The 17,178-nt window shown below is 29.6% G+C and overlaps 1 protein-coding gene and 1 long non-coding RNA gene across 3 annotated transcripts in view; one reads left to right on the top strand and one right to left on the bottom strand.

The window, feature by feature from the left end:
• Positions 1-6,782: 6,782 nt before the first annotated feature.
• Positions 6,783-17,178, top strand: part of LOC136081949 (arrestin domain-containing protein 3-like) — a 65,916-nt gene continuing 55,520 nt past the window's right edge. The window contains exons 1-2 of one of the 2 annotated variants that reach the window (XM_065800402.1): positions 6,783-7,004; positions 7,988-8,206. In XM_065800402.1, the coding sequence (XP_065656474.1) occupies positions 6,866-7,004; positions 7,988-8,206 (358 nt within the window). In that variant the 5' untranslated portion in view covers positions 6,783-6,865. The remainder of the gene's footprint in view (positions 7,005-7,987; positions 8,207-17,178) is intronic. The other variant, XM_065800403.1, reaches the window with a different exon arrangement.
• LOC136081950 (uncharacterized) lies at positions 10,405-13,318 on the bottom strand. Its single transcript, XR_010639269.1, has 3 exons — positions 13,034-13,318; positions 11,209-12,898; positions 10,405-11,126 (listed from the first exon to the last, which is right to left on the bottom strand). It is a non-coding gene; the product is annotated as an uncharacterized LOC136081950 (long non-coding RNA).

Genomic DNA, 17,178 nt, shown 5'->3' on the forward strand with positions numbered 1-17,178 from the left:
AAATGACTCGCTAGAATAATTGTTAGGTAATAGTATAATAAAGGAATAATTGTTGTCTGGAATAGACTAGTTGAAGTTAGTTCATTCCAGACAGAAGTTTTTGATATAATTGAAAACCCCTTACTAACTATTTTTAATCTTTCATTTAATAATGGAATTTTTCCTGACCTTTTAAAACTAGCAAGAGTAGTTCCAGCTTTTAAAGACGGTGATATTTCTAAATCATCTAATCATAATCCTATCTCAATACTTCCATGTTTTTCTAATATTCTAGAGAGAATAATGTATAATAGGCTATACAATTATTTTACAAAGCATAAATTGCTTAATAATAATCAGTACGGATTTAAAAAAGTGCACTCGACAGAACATGCAGTAATTAAATTAGTTAAAGAAATTTTAAACAGATTTGAAAACAACAAACAAACTCTTGGGGTTTTTATTGACCTCTCAAAGGCCTTCGATACTGTCGACCATAATATTCTTCTTTACAAACTTAGAAATTATGGAGTCAAAAATAATAATTATAAATGGTTTTTTTCCTATCTTAATAATCGCAAACAATCGAAAACATTTCTTGCGGAGTTCCACAGGAATCTATTCTGGGGCCTTTATTATTTATTATCTATATAAACAATATTTACTTATCTTCTAGTGTATTAAATTTCAATCTTTTTGCTGACGACACAGGTTTTTTATACCCACTCAAACATAGAGTCAATCTTTATCATTATGAATCGTGAGCTTGACAACCTCAATGAATGGTTAAAAGCCAACAAACTATCTCTAAATAAAACTAAAAGCAAATATCTTCTTTTTTCTAAATCCTCCAAATCTGAAACTTTGCCCCTAAAACTCCCAAATATATCAATAGAAAAAACTAATTTACAAAGGACATTCTGCATTAAATTTTTAAGGCGTTTTACTTGACGAACAAATAAGTTGGAAAGACCACATTAATTTTATAGAAAATAAAATTTCAAAGAGTTTTGGAATTATGTACAAGACAAGACATATGCTGGATAGAAACTGCTTAAAACTTATCTACTTTTCATTTTTCTATAGCTATATCAGTTATATTGGGTGGGCCTGCATTTATCCATCAAAATTAAAGCGTATCTTAAAAAAACAAAAACAAGCAAGACGCCTTATACTAAATGCTAATAAATACACCAGTGCCAATCCACTGCTTAGAAAGCTTGGAGCGCTTAATGTTTATCAGTTAAATATTTACCATTTTCTTTTATTCATGGTTAGATTTAAATATCGTATGCTGCCAAATATTTTTGATGACCTTTTTGTTATTATAAATCATAAATATCAAACAAAGCATTCATTGCATAACTATCAGGTACCAAAAACCTTATTAAAACAGTCTAATTTCTCAATAACATACCGAGGGCCACATTTGTGGAACTCATTCCTTCCAATTGAAAGTAAAACTATAATTTCACTTCAAACTTTCAAAGTTTTTTTTAAAAAAACAGTTACTTGATTATGACATATCTCAAATTCTATTTTTTTTAAATTTCTTCTTTTTTTAATTCTTAACTTTTCTTTTGTTTCCTAAAAAGCAAAATATATTTTTTTTTGCTTATTTTTCTAAATTTGTATTTATTTCCTATTTTTTTATACATATACATTTTTATGTAAAACTATTTCTTTTTTTATGTATAAAAAAATGAAAAATTTTTATCTAAAAGTATTTATATTATTTTATTGATATTGTAAAATTTTATGAAAAATTTATGATAGTGTAAACGATACCCCAGTGGGCACGGTACGTTTTTAAAACGTTTTTAAAACGTATTTTACACGTTTTTATAAGGTTTAAACCTAATAAAAACGTCCAAAGAACGTTTTAAAAACGTACTGTGCCCACTGGGACAACGGGGCTAGATAATAAGACTTTTGTCTTCTGTCTGCTCCGGTAATATCTTAACTGAAAATATTTTTAAATACCTTATTAAGAAAATGACAAAATAAATTAAAAAAACAAAAAAAAAAACACACCTCGCATATCCCAAGCTGTTATATATGCATTTGAGTTAGCACATTTGTAAATTAATCATTTCAGTTGGCAAGTTTTTAAGTATAGTTGGCAAATGTCAAATATCGAGAAATATCTAGTAGGCAAAAAAGACATACAACCCCCTCCCTCTCCCAAATAAGAAATCTCTTCGGGACGGCCCTGACAACAACCACGCTGAATGAGAGAAGCAAAAAGCAGAAGCATAGCTACAAATATGCCCGGCTCCTTTACGGTATATTTTTATCAGGGCCATTAACCTATTTCATCCCGACAAAAAAACTAATACTAAAACAAATAAATCATAAAAATCCCTTTTCACAGCTTTTATGCAAAAAAATAAGGGTGCGACCCCCCTTGCCTAGGTAACAAATTTAACACGCATGTTCATCGGGACAACACAAATGCTGTCAAGGTAAGGGGTCGTCCATAAAGTACGTACGCTCATAGGGGGGAGGGGGGGGGGTCTTCAAAAAGCGTACGAAAGCGTATGGGAGGGGGGGGGGGAGGGTTCAATTTAAAAGTACGTACTTCGATTTTCTAATTTATCACAATTAACCAGCTAATCAATAGAAAAGTTACATTCTGACTAAAGATTCTAGTTTGCCAACATAAAAAGATGTATGGTATATGAAGTAGAGGGTATAGTTTTCCTCTATGCACACACATGTATGGGCGCCCTCAGAATTTTTTGATGTTCCAGATAGGACACTTTCACACATCGTGCAAACTCATAACTTAAGTTTGTTTATACCTATGCCAAATGAGGAGGCCTTGCAAAATATCGGGATGGCGGAGGCCTGTGAACAAAAAGCCTTAAAACGCTTACCCTCCCGACCCCCAAAATGAGAGGGGTGTAAATTTTGCATGGTTATAACTTTTAGATTTGGAAAAAAATTTGGATGGCCTCCGCCATCCAAATTTTTTGCAAGGCCACCTCATTTGGCATATTAACAAACTTAAGTTTGCACGTTGTGTGAAAGTGTTCTATCATCAAAAATCAAAACATCAAAAAATCCTGAGGGGGCCCATGCACACATGCCCGCCCTTATATACTAGCCCTGAGTAAGACCTGAGGGCCGTGGTTGATGGGACGGAGTCACCCCAAAAAAAACGTGTCAATGGCGTCTCAAAGACCGCTAGGTTTTGCTAAAATAAAAAGTTTCTTAAAATAGCAAAAGGGCACAAAGTTTGCTGTTGCTCCCTCCCACTGGGTTTTACCCTTTGTTTTCAATATTACTGATCTCACCTTAGACTCGTTTTTTACTTACTAAAAAGGGGTGCCTGAAAAAAACGTCCACCTTAAGTATAGTTTATTTACATTTGATTCGTTAAAAAAACAAAAAAAGTTCTCCGAGATTTCATCGAGAATCGAACCTGGATCTCCGTCGACTATGGCCGCCGCATAAACCTTTCGCCCAAACACACACTTGCATTAATAAATTTTAAATTTATTTAAATTATTATTTGCATTTATACTTAAAGACGTTTTAAAAATGCGTAAGCAAAAAGCTTTGCGGTAGTATAAAGTATCTAAGGTACCCTCCGTCTAGGTACCCTCCGTAAGAAAAAAAAAACAGGAGGGATGGGGGGGATATTTGAGGGGGGGGGGGGGGTATTTGAGAAACGTACGTACTTTTAAGGGGGGGTGGGTACATAAAAGTACGCATGGCAACAGGGGGGAAGGGGGGGTCAAATTTCAAAATTTTTGGCGTACGTACTTTATGGACGACCCCTAAAGTAAAATCAAAGTAGAGTCTGAAAGATAAAGTAAAATCAAAAAAAAAGAGATTCAAAAAAGTGAGTTCTCCAGTTGGCTCTATAAACAATTTTAAGATGAACTTCTATTAAATTTACACAAATCCTGGAAGTTTCAGAGCTTTAGCTAGTTTAGATAGTAGTGAAAAATCATCACAAGATTCCGGGACAACTAATAGCCGACAAACATCTTGTAAAGTCAAAATAACGTTTGAAAAAAAATTACAAGTTTATTCTAAAGCACCATTTTAATTGAATAAGATTTTATTTTTCTTATTATCCTTGTGCGGGTCGGACACTAACGCAACAAAAAGGAGGTTATTAGGGTGCCCATAACCTATAGTACAAGATTGAACAGCTTTCCTTACCATCTTTTTTAAAATAGATTATATACGAATAAACGCAACAAAAGGCTATATCTGATAAACAATCCTTTAATCATATAAATTTTATCAGATAGTTTAAATTAATTATAATTTTTTGAAAACTGTTTTAGCAGTTGATGTCCTTGCGGATACCAAAAATGTAATATTGCGTCATATTATATTTTTTACTTATTAGCCTTAGCTGTAGAAAGTATCATATACCCATTTTTAACTTTTTGCTTTTCTTAACTAGATGTTTTGATTTTGAAAATGTTTTGCAAAGGTTTTTAATGTACCAACAATCAGGAGTTCATTTTAGTAACTGAACTCTTACTTCCTTCAAACTTACTTTCACCTATTGCATCTAAATGTTTGTCTATATAATTATAGTATTTTACGTTTGCTCTTTTCTGGTACTATACCATTTCGATATAGGCTGCTAGGTTAATCACCTATTGCCAATTTTTTTAACTTTTGCTTTCCATATCCTAATTTTTCGAGTTTACTTAAATTTTTAAGTAAATGTATTTTTTAATAAAGTATTTAAAACTTTCTCATTAAGGTTTTAATTAAAACTTTCTTATCCAGGTCTAAACAACTCTTATCTGTTTCAGCAGCTTTATTTTTACAAACTTCTTTTGTAATTTGTTCAAGTTTGAATACATTGATTTAGTTTGACTAAATCAAGTTTGAATTCATTTATTTAGTTTCGCGTTATTATTGATTTAGCTCGAAAAAATTTTTTGACTAGGTTTAACCTTAGGTTGACCTGCTGGTGATATGTTCACTATTTACAATCCATTTATAATTTTTTTTGTAGACTTTAACCAATCATAACAAAATTTTTGAAGCACTTCATATCTAGAGACATGCGCTTTTCACGGTGAAAACATATTTCCTCATTCGGTTCAAAAGAGGATCCTATCCTTTGAATTAAAAGTTCAATATCAGTATCTTTTCGTCATATTTTTCCTACCATTCCGTCATATTTTTCCTACCATTCTACAATATAACATTTTATCAAAATCTTAGTTTAAAAATCTTCCCACAACGTAAGGGATTTAAATGAAAATATGAAAATTGAACAAAATGAGAGAGAAATTTTTTTAAAAATCTGTAAAGATAATAAAAGAGTTTAACATGTAACATTATAATCTAAGAAATTTAATTTTTTACTCTTTTTAGTATTAAAATAAGTAAAATCTCAAATATAAATGTTATTAAAACTGTTTCAAATACAATTTATCACAATTCGTTGTAACTATTTCTACATAAACAAAACTTTTAAAAAGTTTTTATTTATTATTAGGTACTAAAATCCAGAAAATACTGCGCAAATTTAGAATTTAATACAAACTCATAACGTTATTGAAGTATTTTACACTCAAATTATAACAATGTTTAAATTATATCATTATAATTATATTGAATGCATAAAACTAAACCAATACATATTGCAAAACCATTTGAGAATTATAAATTTGAACATTGAGTGTATTATTTAAGAAAAAAATGAATATATTTATTCAGGGGGAAAATATTTTTTCAACTGTGTATGCTAGTCTTTTACGCCTGCAAAGTGAAAGTAATTCGTCATATTTTAAAAAAAAAGTTATATCTTAACAGACTGCTGCAAGTGTTAGAGTAACTTTTTATGCATAAATTTAACTTTTGCTACAGGTGGTTACGCTAAGTATACAAAAGAAAAAATTGGTACTGCTTGTCTTGAGTATTGAACTGTACATTGAAATTTCAAAAAAAATTTCCTAATATTGCGTTATTTTGCGACTTATATATACAAACATTTATGTAAAACTTACAAATTGGTCAAAGTCAGTCAAACACACCTGGCAAATAGATTATTTGGGTAAATAACTATTACTATAATCGACTCGATAGTTATATAAGTACATATGAGTCGATTATACACATTTTAGGTGATCACCTTTTTGATTTACAAAGTTATGATTGTCAAAAGTCCAAAAAATTTGCTGTAAGCTCTAGATTTAAAATTCAAAAAACTCAATTTTTTTTTGATTTTGACTAATATTGAATCAATCATAACTTCTTAATCGTTTGTTATTTAAGCTAAAATTTTCCGGATTCTTTTTTTTTCATAAAAAATGGGGGGAGGGGGGGGGAGGGGTGGAAATTTGAAGCAAATCAAAAGTGGTCTCTGTGAGTATTTGTGGTAAATTTGAGCGGAATAACCCTTGTTGATAGATTGAGGTCATAAGCTATTACAGGCTTAGGTTAAAAAAGTTACAAAAGTTTTTTGACACATAAAACCATCACCTAAAGTTGTCTTTATTTTTTCAAATAAATATTTTTGATAAGTTAAACTTTTTTTGTCCAAATTTTTTTAATTATTTATATTACTAATTGTGATATTATATATGATATTAAATAAATTATATATAAAAAATCTAATTTTATGTGAATACATTTTCTTGTATGATACGAAATAGTATTAAAGTAAAACAGCATATATAATATATAAAGAATAAACTAAATTATATTGATTATTCAAATATAAAACATTTTTGTTATGCAATAGGCATGTGGTAAAATTTTTAAAACAATGCAAAATACAGATATGTTTAAAATTGCAATAACATTGAAATATTTAAAATCAGAATTATTAAAGTTTATAAACAAATACTAATTATGTTTGTTGAATGAAATACATTGCTAACAATTTTCAGCTGTATAAATGGGCAAGTTGAGTGAGTTTGTAATTGTCTTTGATAAAAATTGTAAGCTATTTCATCCTGGCCAAACAGTGTCTGGTTCTGTTGTCATGGCGTTAACTAAACCAATGAAAATGAAAGGAATTAAATTAACAGTTCAAGGTAAAAATTTAATTATGTATTTTTATCTAATTTAAAAGGTAATGTAGGTTTAACAGTTTTTAGATTAGAGTAACAAAAATTTGATGGTATTTTATTGAGATTCCTCTAATTTTAGGAGATTTTTTTTATTCAGTTACTTGTTAGTACATATTTATAATAACTATGTATCAAAAAGTACATAGTTATATAAGTACATATGAGTCGATGATAATTGGTTTTTAGTTTTTTGTTACAACATTTTAGATCTATTGCAGCAGTCAATTAATTTTTTAATGTCTAATTTATCACATAACTATTGTATCATGCAAGAGATTTTGATTTCGATTAATTTCTGAGTTTATTTGCAGATCCCTCAACTTGTTTGGCAGTAAAGCTCCTATTTAATAATTAACAATTACTAATAGCTTATAAATAATTTGTATATTTTTTTAGAAGAAAATGAGTCTCTTAATGTCTAGCTAAAACGCGCTAATAGCGCCGAGTAGACAGATACAATAATAATAAATTGAGAAAATGCGTTTGTTTCCAGATTTGGGAATTGAAGGATTGGATAAAACAAAGGTGGTTAAAACACTTTTTCAGAAAAAAATGTTATGATTTCATTCTATTGTTTTTTTTTTAATAGTTTAACTGAAAAAAAAACTGTAAATACCACGAACTCTTGTAGTTTCTGTCTACACCTTTTTAAAATGTAATTGAGAACTTGAAAGTTGTAATAATGTTAAAATGTAATTGAGAAACCCAACATGTAAGCAAGAAATTGCAATATGTAATTAGAAAAACGAAGGTTGTAATTAAGAAATCGTAATATGTAAATCAGAATACATTTTTTGTAACTGCGAATTCACAATGTAAGCATCATTATTATTACTATTATTCTAAACCAAATGAAATAAAACAGCTTCTAGTTGTTGTTCTTTTTAGTATTGTGAGATAACATAATGATATAACTTGATTTTTTTTTTTTTATGATAACCTTATAGGAAAAGCGTGGTGTTTTTGGAGTGAAACTCATGCGGAGCTTACTACATATTATCAAGGGTCTGAAAGCTTACTTGGAGTTCAGGTATGGATTCATGGAAACTCTACAAAGTTTACAAATGAAGCTGGAAGATTTTCTTATCCTTTTAATTTTGTTCTTCCTCTAACTTTACCAAGTTCATTTGAAGGGTCTCATGGATTCATTCGATATCATATCTCTGGTAAGATGATTCTTATAAACTAACCATTTGTGGACTCTTAAGTTTGGTTAAAATGTAAATCATATTCAAAAAAATATATTCAAAACCTTTTAAAATAAAACTTATTTTTATAGATTTTTTTTATATTTGCTAAAAATATATTTATTTTAACGATATTTCGATAGAATATTGATACCCCGTTATCAAGTATATTTAAAAACCGTTATAAAAAATAAAACCCCTATATTGTGCAAAACCATTTAAATTTAGGAAACAATGTTCCTTGTAATAGCTTAATTTTATAGGTTTTTTAAGAGAGTTTTTTGTGACGTAAGAATTTGAACATGGGTTTCCAAATTGAAGTTGTCACATAATCTTTATCATCCCGGTTAAGACCATGGTCGCGAAAGGTACTTTCGTTGTGTTGTTTCCGTTTCCAACGTTTCCCTAACTTTCTTATTAATATTATTTATTTCTTTTTATAAGGTATTTCAATCATTCCAGTGGAAATTTTCTTGGCAAATCTTGGAATGTTCCGCTACAGATGAATTTTCCATTTTATCTTGTTGACAACTTGTTTGATACTGGTATATCCGAGATGATATCTTTAGTCCTGTTTCATCAACATAACATATTCCCCAAGAGTACGCTAATTTTTTTAACACTGGGATCGGACTTAACTGGTGGTGTAGGTTTAATTTTGGACTAAGTAGACTTTCAAGATTTTATGGAGACTCAATCACTGGTGCATATCCTGCTATTTTAAAAGCTCTTTATAACTTTGAACTGATTCCAGGTATCCAGGGTAAAGGCAAAAAATTTTTTGAGACATTAGGAAATGTTGATTTTTCGCGAGATGTTTTTGTTGTTAACACTTCCTTTTCCCAGACTTTTCTCTAAAAACCGTTTTCAACAAATTCATTGATAAGAAACCGTCAACTAAAAGCCGTTTTCTACAAATTCATTGATAAGAAACGTCAACTCACCATCAATGTTATTTATTGTGCATAAAAGTAGTGCTCTATTGACAAAACCAATCAAGACACCATTGATAGTTTAAGGATCATGGCATGAGTTCCGTTTAATTTGAAAGTTTGTAACTGTATTTTTGCGATGTATTTAAAAGCTATATGTACCGATTTTATTGTTGGTAACTTAAACATAATGTAGTTTAATAAAAGTCGGCAGATTCCATTGCGCATTGAACACTTTCATATTGTTTCTTAAGTAAATCTAAAAACTTTTGTGTATCTTCTTCAACCTGGAACCTTGAATTTATATCATCAAGATATCTTTTTAATGATTTAACATGGAACTTATTGTTAAGTCCCATTGAAAGAGCATTACTTTAATGATATTGTAAAAAAAAACTCGGCAACTACCATCATAAGAGCTAACCTAATTTGTCCGGAGTTTTTGAGCTCATAAATATCATTTTCATATAAAAAAAAAGCAACGAGAAAGACAAAGTTCTAAAAGTAACCCGATCTCTTGAAAAGTTAATTTGGATATTAAACTCTGATATTTCTTAATCTTTCAATTAATATAATTATTTCTTCAATCAGGACTAAAGGGTATAAATTAACAACAACAACGGAGACATAAATCTCAATTATATAAATTTCCAGAATCTTGCTGTATCCACAAACTGTTAAACGCGTTTTATTTAAGTTTAGAATCGATTGTACCATATTGAATAAATATTTAGAGATGCTATATCTAGGTGTACCAATGGTGCTTACAACTAACTTCATTGGGTAGTCTTTTTCAGGCTCATGAACTTTAATTACTCCATATAAACGCGGTGGTACGGCGCACTATGCGTCGCACTAATAGAAAAAAAAAGGAAATAGCTTTATAACTAGATAACTGCTTAATAATTTGAACATAATCTTTTTAACAAAGCATCAACTATTGATATTGTTTGATTATATATATATTTATAAAAAAAGTCCACTCTTTTTTAAAAACGGTTTCATTCCGGTTTTTTAGGCGGTTTATCCGGACTTATTCGACTTTTGATTAAAAAGATATAAAACCGATAGTTTTTTATATTTAAAACTTTAAGTCTGATACATCAGTTTATCTTTTTTAAGGATTACAGGCATATTTTGTCTCCTACTTATATTTTCATGTTAAATAAAAAAGGGAAAAACATGCACCAGCACCTTGTCTAAAACGTTTATTTTCATGTTAAATAAAAAAGGAAATGGCATAAGTATTTTATTATAAATAAAAGTAAAATAATTACTACAGAAGTTCCATTCCCTTCAATTGCAGAACAAAGGTTCTGATGCTAAAACAGGTTTTTAACAATATGTGGCTATGAAAATAACCGTTTTTTAAAACTTGCTTATCAATGACAGCTGCATGGTTTAATGATACTTCCTTGATTTCTTTTCTTAACACGAACCATTACTCTTAGACTTCCTAAAGTTATTTAACAACAAACATTCAAATTTTAAAAAGATTCATTATTGTAATAAATAGTATAGATTAAGATATAAACTTTTATTATAGAAATTATCTATTATCAAATTTTAATTCTAATAATTATACGCTCAAAAAAAGAATGTGTTCACTGTGATAAATTAATACAATTTAAATATAATTAAAAATTTTCATTTTAAACATGCCTCAGCAATCCTTATGTGGAGCAAAATTTAATATTTATAACAAGCCTTCAAGAATTACACTTGCATCCCTAAGTAGAAATAGGACTTTAGACAAATTTTTGAGGAAAACAAAAACATGTCAAAATTGAGTCAATTTGAGGTCAATTGACGCAATTTTTTCTCAAACATAAAAGTTTGGGATTCTAATGTTTCAACTTTTAGTTATTTAGACAATTAGTTGCTGTTTTTTTCGCAAGCATAAAAAAACATACTGTGTTGATTATGTGAAAAGAACTCAGAAATATCAGATTGGCCACCACCACCACCTAAAATGTATCATTAATAAAGTTAAACAATAATGTTAAATATCTAAATTTAAAGATACACATAGCTTTCTCCAATATTTACCTTAAGAACAGTTATCAGCTGAATCTTCTTGCAGTATAGTTTTTATACCTCTTACATTTTGTTCTTCTTGCAGTATAGATACATGTCAGGTATCATAAATAAATAATTAGCTGTATCCTTAGTACTTTTAGCAAAAGAAGTTTAACGTGCATGACCTACTCGTGCAGTTTTTTTGGCTTTGTTCCTGGCTTTAATGGCACTCTCAGACAAAGAACCTATTGGATACTTAAAATATTTAATAAAAGAAACACCATGAACTACTATTCTATGCACAGACTGTGACATTGGAATGGCTTTTAAAAACTGATTGTTAGAAATGAGACCAAACAGACGTTCAGATTTCTGCTTAAAAATTTTTACATCTGGTCTTGTGGTTGCACTGTTCATATCAATGAGCAGGTCCCTAAATAGTTTGATTATATTGGTATTCGAATTTAAAATTCTTCCAGTCACAAATGGATTATTAAAGAATTTTCGTGCAAGATTGACAGTATTGGGTGTACCACTTCCCTTCCTGACAAAAGATTTTTAATTATTTTTAATAAAAATTATTTTTAATTGCATTTTGAATAAGTGCTGGAATTTTATTTTATTTCCAATAAATTTTTGGCTGTTTCTTGCTGGAATTTTTCTCCCTTATTTAACTGCTGGAAGTTTGCAAGCAGTATTGAAGACCCACTTCATGCTGCACGTCCACAAATAGAGACTGCGAATTCCAAGTTTCAATATATTCTTGTCTACAATTTTATCTTTATTCCAAATAGTTTCCAAATTAAACTGCTTAGGACTTGCTTGACATACATGACAGCATTGAGATGCTAAATTTTTTTTAAGCATTTTTGATACCACAGCATTAAATGTTTTACCATCATTCATTGTGGTATAAATAGTTGACAAACTTGAATTTATAGCAAAAGTATTGTCATGAAGTGTAAAGTTAATAATAAAGACAAAATTTCATTTTTATAAATGTTCAAACTTCTCTTGAATAAAACTAGCAGTCTCTTTGGGAAAACAAAACATAAGATGACGGGTTGTATCTGAACTATTTGGATTACAATTTTTCCATATTATCTTTTTCCCGCATCAAATCTCCAACAGTACAAGTAATATACTATACACAGTGGAATCATCCACACCTCTCTTCATAGTTTCTATATTCTGAAACTCAGATCGGCCACTCTGACCATCACCTCCGACTTTGCAAATAACATATATGTTATCACGTTCCTACTGTGCTAAAACTTTAATAGAAATATCTTCATCCTCCAAAAGGTACTCAACGCTCTAGAAACTGAATGTTTGATCATATTGAAGAGACTACATTTTACTTCAGTTTCTGAATATTCTACCTGCTCTGGATATGTCAATTTTTTGTATTCTTTTAACTTGGTTAAACCTGGAGGAACAAGAAGATGATTTTGTGTAAAAATTTTCTTAAATTCAGCACATGTTCTGTCTGTTAGTCTCAAACTGTAAAAAGTATGCGATGATATATTTGGACCAATTAAAGTAGATCTGGGTGCAGTAGAGGGATTAGATGCAAACTTTTTTACAGCATGTTGAAGTTCTTCCAGTTCTTTTACGTTTCATCCTACTCGTGAGTTCTAAAGAATATTTTCTAGGTTTTGGTAAACAAGGTACAGTAAATATACCAACTTCAGGTGTTCCCATTGTTACAGTTTTTCTCCTAAAACATGTATAAAATGAGTGTACATGTATATATATATATATATATATATATATATATATATATATATATATATATATATATATATATATATATATATATAACATTTTACTTTAAAAGTAATAAAAAACTTACGAGACATGATTTGTATTCTATTTTTTTATCCAGAAAATCTTTGTATTTAGTGAAGAACAAGCTGCTTTTTTTCCACATTAGTTTTTTATCAAATCAAAAGCCAGTCTTCAAAAAATTTTGAAACTAACCATACAGCCAGCATTATTTAGTGCAATAAACTTAGAATTTTCATTTACTTTGCAGAATTTAGTTGGTTTTTGAATAAAACTCACAGTATTAAAAATGATTTTAAAGCATGAGGTCACAGAGGTCGCCTGAATCTTTTTGTATGGCAGTAAAGTCACATCGCAGTAGCTACATTTTATTCAAAAAAACCGAGGCGACCTTTGTGACCACATGCTCAAATCAATAAATGTTTAAGAAATCAAAAAATCAGCAAAATAATGCTATGGAAAAAACTTTTTTTTCTATTTATAGTTTTAAATTCAAATAAATATATGATTATTTAATTTCGCATAAAAATAATATAGAAATTTAACACTTATCATATACTTTAAAAGGATTTTAACAAAAATGCGAGTTTTTTAAAAACTTGAAAAAAGCCATAAAATATCAAAGTTTAAAAAAACTAAAAATAAGTTTTTTGTTTATAAAGCATTAAAAACTGAATGCAAAAAAAAGACTTAAAAAGTTTAATTATGAAAAATCACTAATAGATATAAACAAAATCCTATTTCCACTAAGCGATGCATAATGTAGCGTTAGTTGGGTAAATTTTTTTAAATTCCTTTTTTGCAAAGCGTCCTACTTTATTTAACTTTCTGAGAGTATATGAATTTTTTATTTATTTTTTTTAATTTTTTTATTTATTTTGATGTTTTTATAAACTACATAAACTTCCCTTTCACAATAAATGAATTATAATTACAAATATATAAATAATAAACAGACAGGGGCTCAAAAAGATATGGATGGCAAAATGCCAATCTGCTCTCTTTTCATAGAGCTCTTACCGATCATAAAAAAATAGTAAAAAATAGTCAATAAATCAAGTTGCAAATTTATCCACAAAAACAAAATTATAAAAAAAAATATATAGTATTTAAAAATAAAAATAGAGAAAAAAAGAAGATAAGGTAAGTATGGGTATTAAGGCCCACCTAACAGACTTTTGGTCATTTAGGCTTTAAAAATTTAAATTTAGGCTTTAAAAGTTTAAAAAAATATTTTCGATTGCTGCTTAAGATTAATCATTCCTTGATGTAAAAATCTTATCTGCATATTGAGGAAATAATTATAACAAAAGTTATTCATGTTTTTGTAAAATACCTTAATTGGGCCTTATTACCCCCTTATGGGGGTAATAAGGCCCATGTAAAAAATACAAAAAATAAATAAAGAAAAACCAGAAAAAAGTTTGGAAACATTCTTTTAATGCATAGTTTATCTCACATTTATAAAATAATAAGTAATCTTGCATATATACTTTAAAAGAATCAATTTTTTATACAACAGTAAATAACAACAGAAAATTAAAAAATTCAATAAAGAAATGTTACAAAGAAAAACATTATTCTTCGCAGAATGGACATACTAATTCTTCCTCATCTTCAGAATCATACCCCATGCACGCCTTGTGGTACCATACTTTACATTTACAACATTGTCGCATACTTTCTACAGACTTTTGCTGGCATAACAAACAAAACCAATCATTCACATCCACACTTACAGACTTACTTTTCTTTGCACTAGGTTTTCCTTTGCCTTTATTCTTTTTTATTAACAGCTTTAGAAGTGGAAGATTGAGAATAATCTTTTTTTCAGGTCTTTAGAAACATTTGCTTTTCCTTCGCCCTTATTCTTATTATTAACAGCTTTAGAAGTAGAAGATTGAAAATCTTCTTTCGTTAGGGCTTTAGCAACATAGTTAAAACTTTTTTTGCGACCAACCATAGCCATATTTTTCTTTTTAGCAGGACTCGGCATTAAATCATTGAAACTTGCATTAAGATTAATTTCAGGTTGATCGACTGAAACTGTTGAGGGACTGGGTTGGGTGACTGAAGCTGGTGAAGGATTCAGGACCAGATTCAGTAAGGCACGTGTTAAAAGATGCACTATCAATTTCTGTCAAAGTACTTGGCAAAAAAGCAGTATCTGGAATGGCATTTGGGTTAAAAGGATAAATCCCAGTAGCCCTGAAACCACTTGTAATATTCCCAATTGACATGCACTTGTTCCATGCTGGTGTAAAAAGTTTGCCAAATAGAGATTTGGTTATTCTTCTATCTGGATGTGTCCTCAAATATTTCATGACTTCTTCATCCCAATAGGACTCGAAAGCTTTAAAGACAGATTTGTCCATGGGCTGCAGTTCATGGGTAGTATTGCTTGGTAAGCAAAAGATGTGAATCCCAAAGCTTTCCGCCTTTTCAACTATTCTAATATTAATATGGGAAGCAGCACCATCAATAATTAACAGAGTCTCTCCACTTGTTTTATATTTATTGAAGTGGTCAAGCCATATAAGAAAGGATTCGATGGTCATCGACCCCTTCTTCGTCATTAATGTAGTTGAACCTGGAGGCAAATCATCACTGAATTCACTCTTCAGGCGAATACCTTTGAAAAGCACCATTGGAGGTATAGCACTTCCCATAGCATTGGCACAGCCAACCACAGTCACATTTTCTGCATGTTCCTGAGCAACAAGATGAACTCTCTTCGCTCCCCGTTGTACTAAAACAGCTTGTTGGTGATGAACTGAAAGCCTGACTCCTTTTTCATCCATGTTGTAGAGCCTTTCTGGAGTATTAAAAAAGCCATGCAATAACATTAGTTTTTCTAATTTGGTGAAATAGTCCTTAACAATAAACGGATTCATTTTTTGTGCCGTTGCTGCGTTCATAAATTGCGCCTTTCGGCAGCTAATTTTTGGGTAGCGCCTTAAGAAATTATTACACCAGTCTCTACCTGCCAGTTTTTCGTTGATATTGAAGCAATGATTAATATTGTTTGCTTCGACAAACTCAAAAACATATGCCCTCAAGAGTTTTGGTGTTATTGGCATACCAATGTCTGACAATCTGAAAATTCTTGACACTAACTTTTACTCCTGCTCACTAGAAAGCGTAGTTTTTCTTCCTAAAGACTTTTTCTGGGATCCTGTACACAAGTGATTTCGTAGAGTTCTACGAGGAATTTTGTATTTTATGGCAGCTTCTCTTTGCGATGCTCCGTTTTGCACAGCTTTGAAAGCCTCCTACAATTGACCTTCTGTCCAATTAGCTCTACTTTTTCCATTAGCAGTTGCCATTTACAAAGACAATATTTTAAATATATATTTTTTTAATAAATAGTGTTTAAGTCTATAAAAATAAATATATAATTTTTTCTTTTAAAAAACAACATTTTATAAATTGATTAAAAAGTAAAAAATAAATTTTTTCAAAAGTAGTAAAAGTATAAAATCTATAAATTCCAGAACAACAACGTTTTTGTAACTAATATTTAACAATTTTATTTATTTACACTAAAGTTTGTTGTTTATTGTTTGTATAAATTACTTTTCTTAACTATTTCTTTTATTTACGCTAAACTTAAGTCAGTTTCAAGTTGTTTGTTTTAATTACTTTTCTTAGTAACGCTAAACTAAAGTTTAGCGCATTTCTTTTATTATTACCGCTGACCTCGTGTTTGGGCCTTATTACCCGATTATTAGTGGGCCTTATTACCCGCTTTGAACCTGTTACGTTTATCGATAATGTATCCTTTTGTTTCAACACTTGCATAAATATTACATGATGAGTAATGATAACGAATAAGTACTTAATGCAAATGAATGCAATTGAAAAAAATAGAAGCTTTATAAAATATTTTAAAATGTAAAAACACGTATCTTAAAAATTAGACTTAAGCAATTTTTGACGAAACTAACAAAGTAATCTTGCTTTGTCGAACGCGCGGTAAATAAATGCTGATTTTTTTGTGCTGCCAGTGATAAAACCAGATAACTCTAATATTTTAATGTCGAAAAAAAGTTTCACAATTTATTTTTTCCCTAAGTTTGGATTAGTGGGCCTTATTACACGCCGGGCCTTAATACCCATACTTACCTTATAATAATTAAAAGTACAAATACTCTCAATTAGCCAAAAAAAGAAGATATAATATTCAAAAATAGATAAAGTGAATAAAGATTA

The sequence above is a fragment of the Hydra vulgaris genome, chromosome 06, assembly GCF_038396675.1.
Source record: "Hydra vulgaris chromosome 06, alternate assembly HydraT2T_AEP".
Lineage (NCBI taxonomy): Eukaryota > Metazoa > Cnidaria > Hydrozoa > Anthoathecata > Hydridae > Hydra > Hydra vulgaris.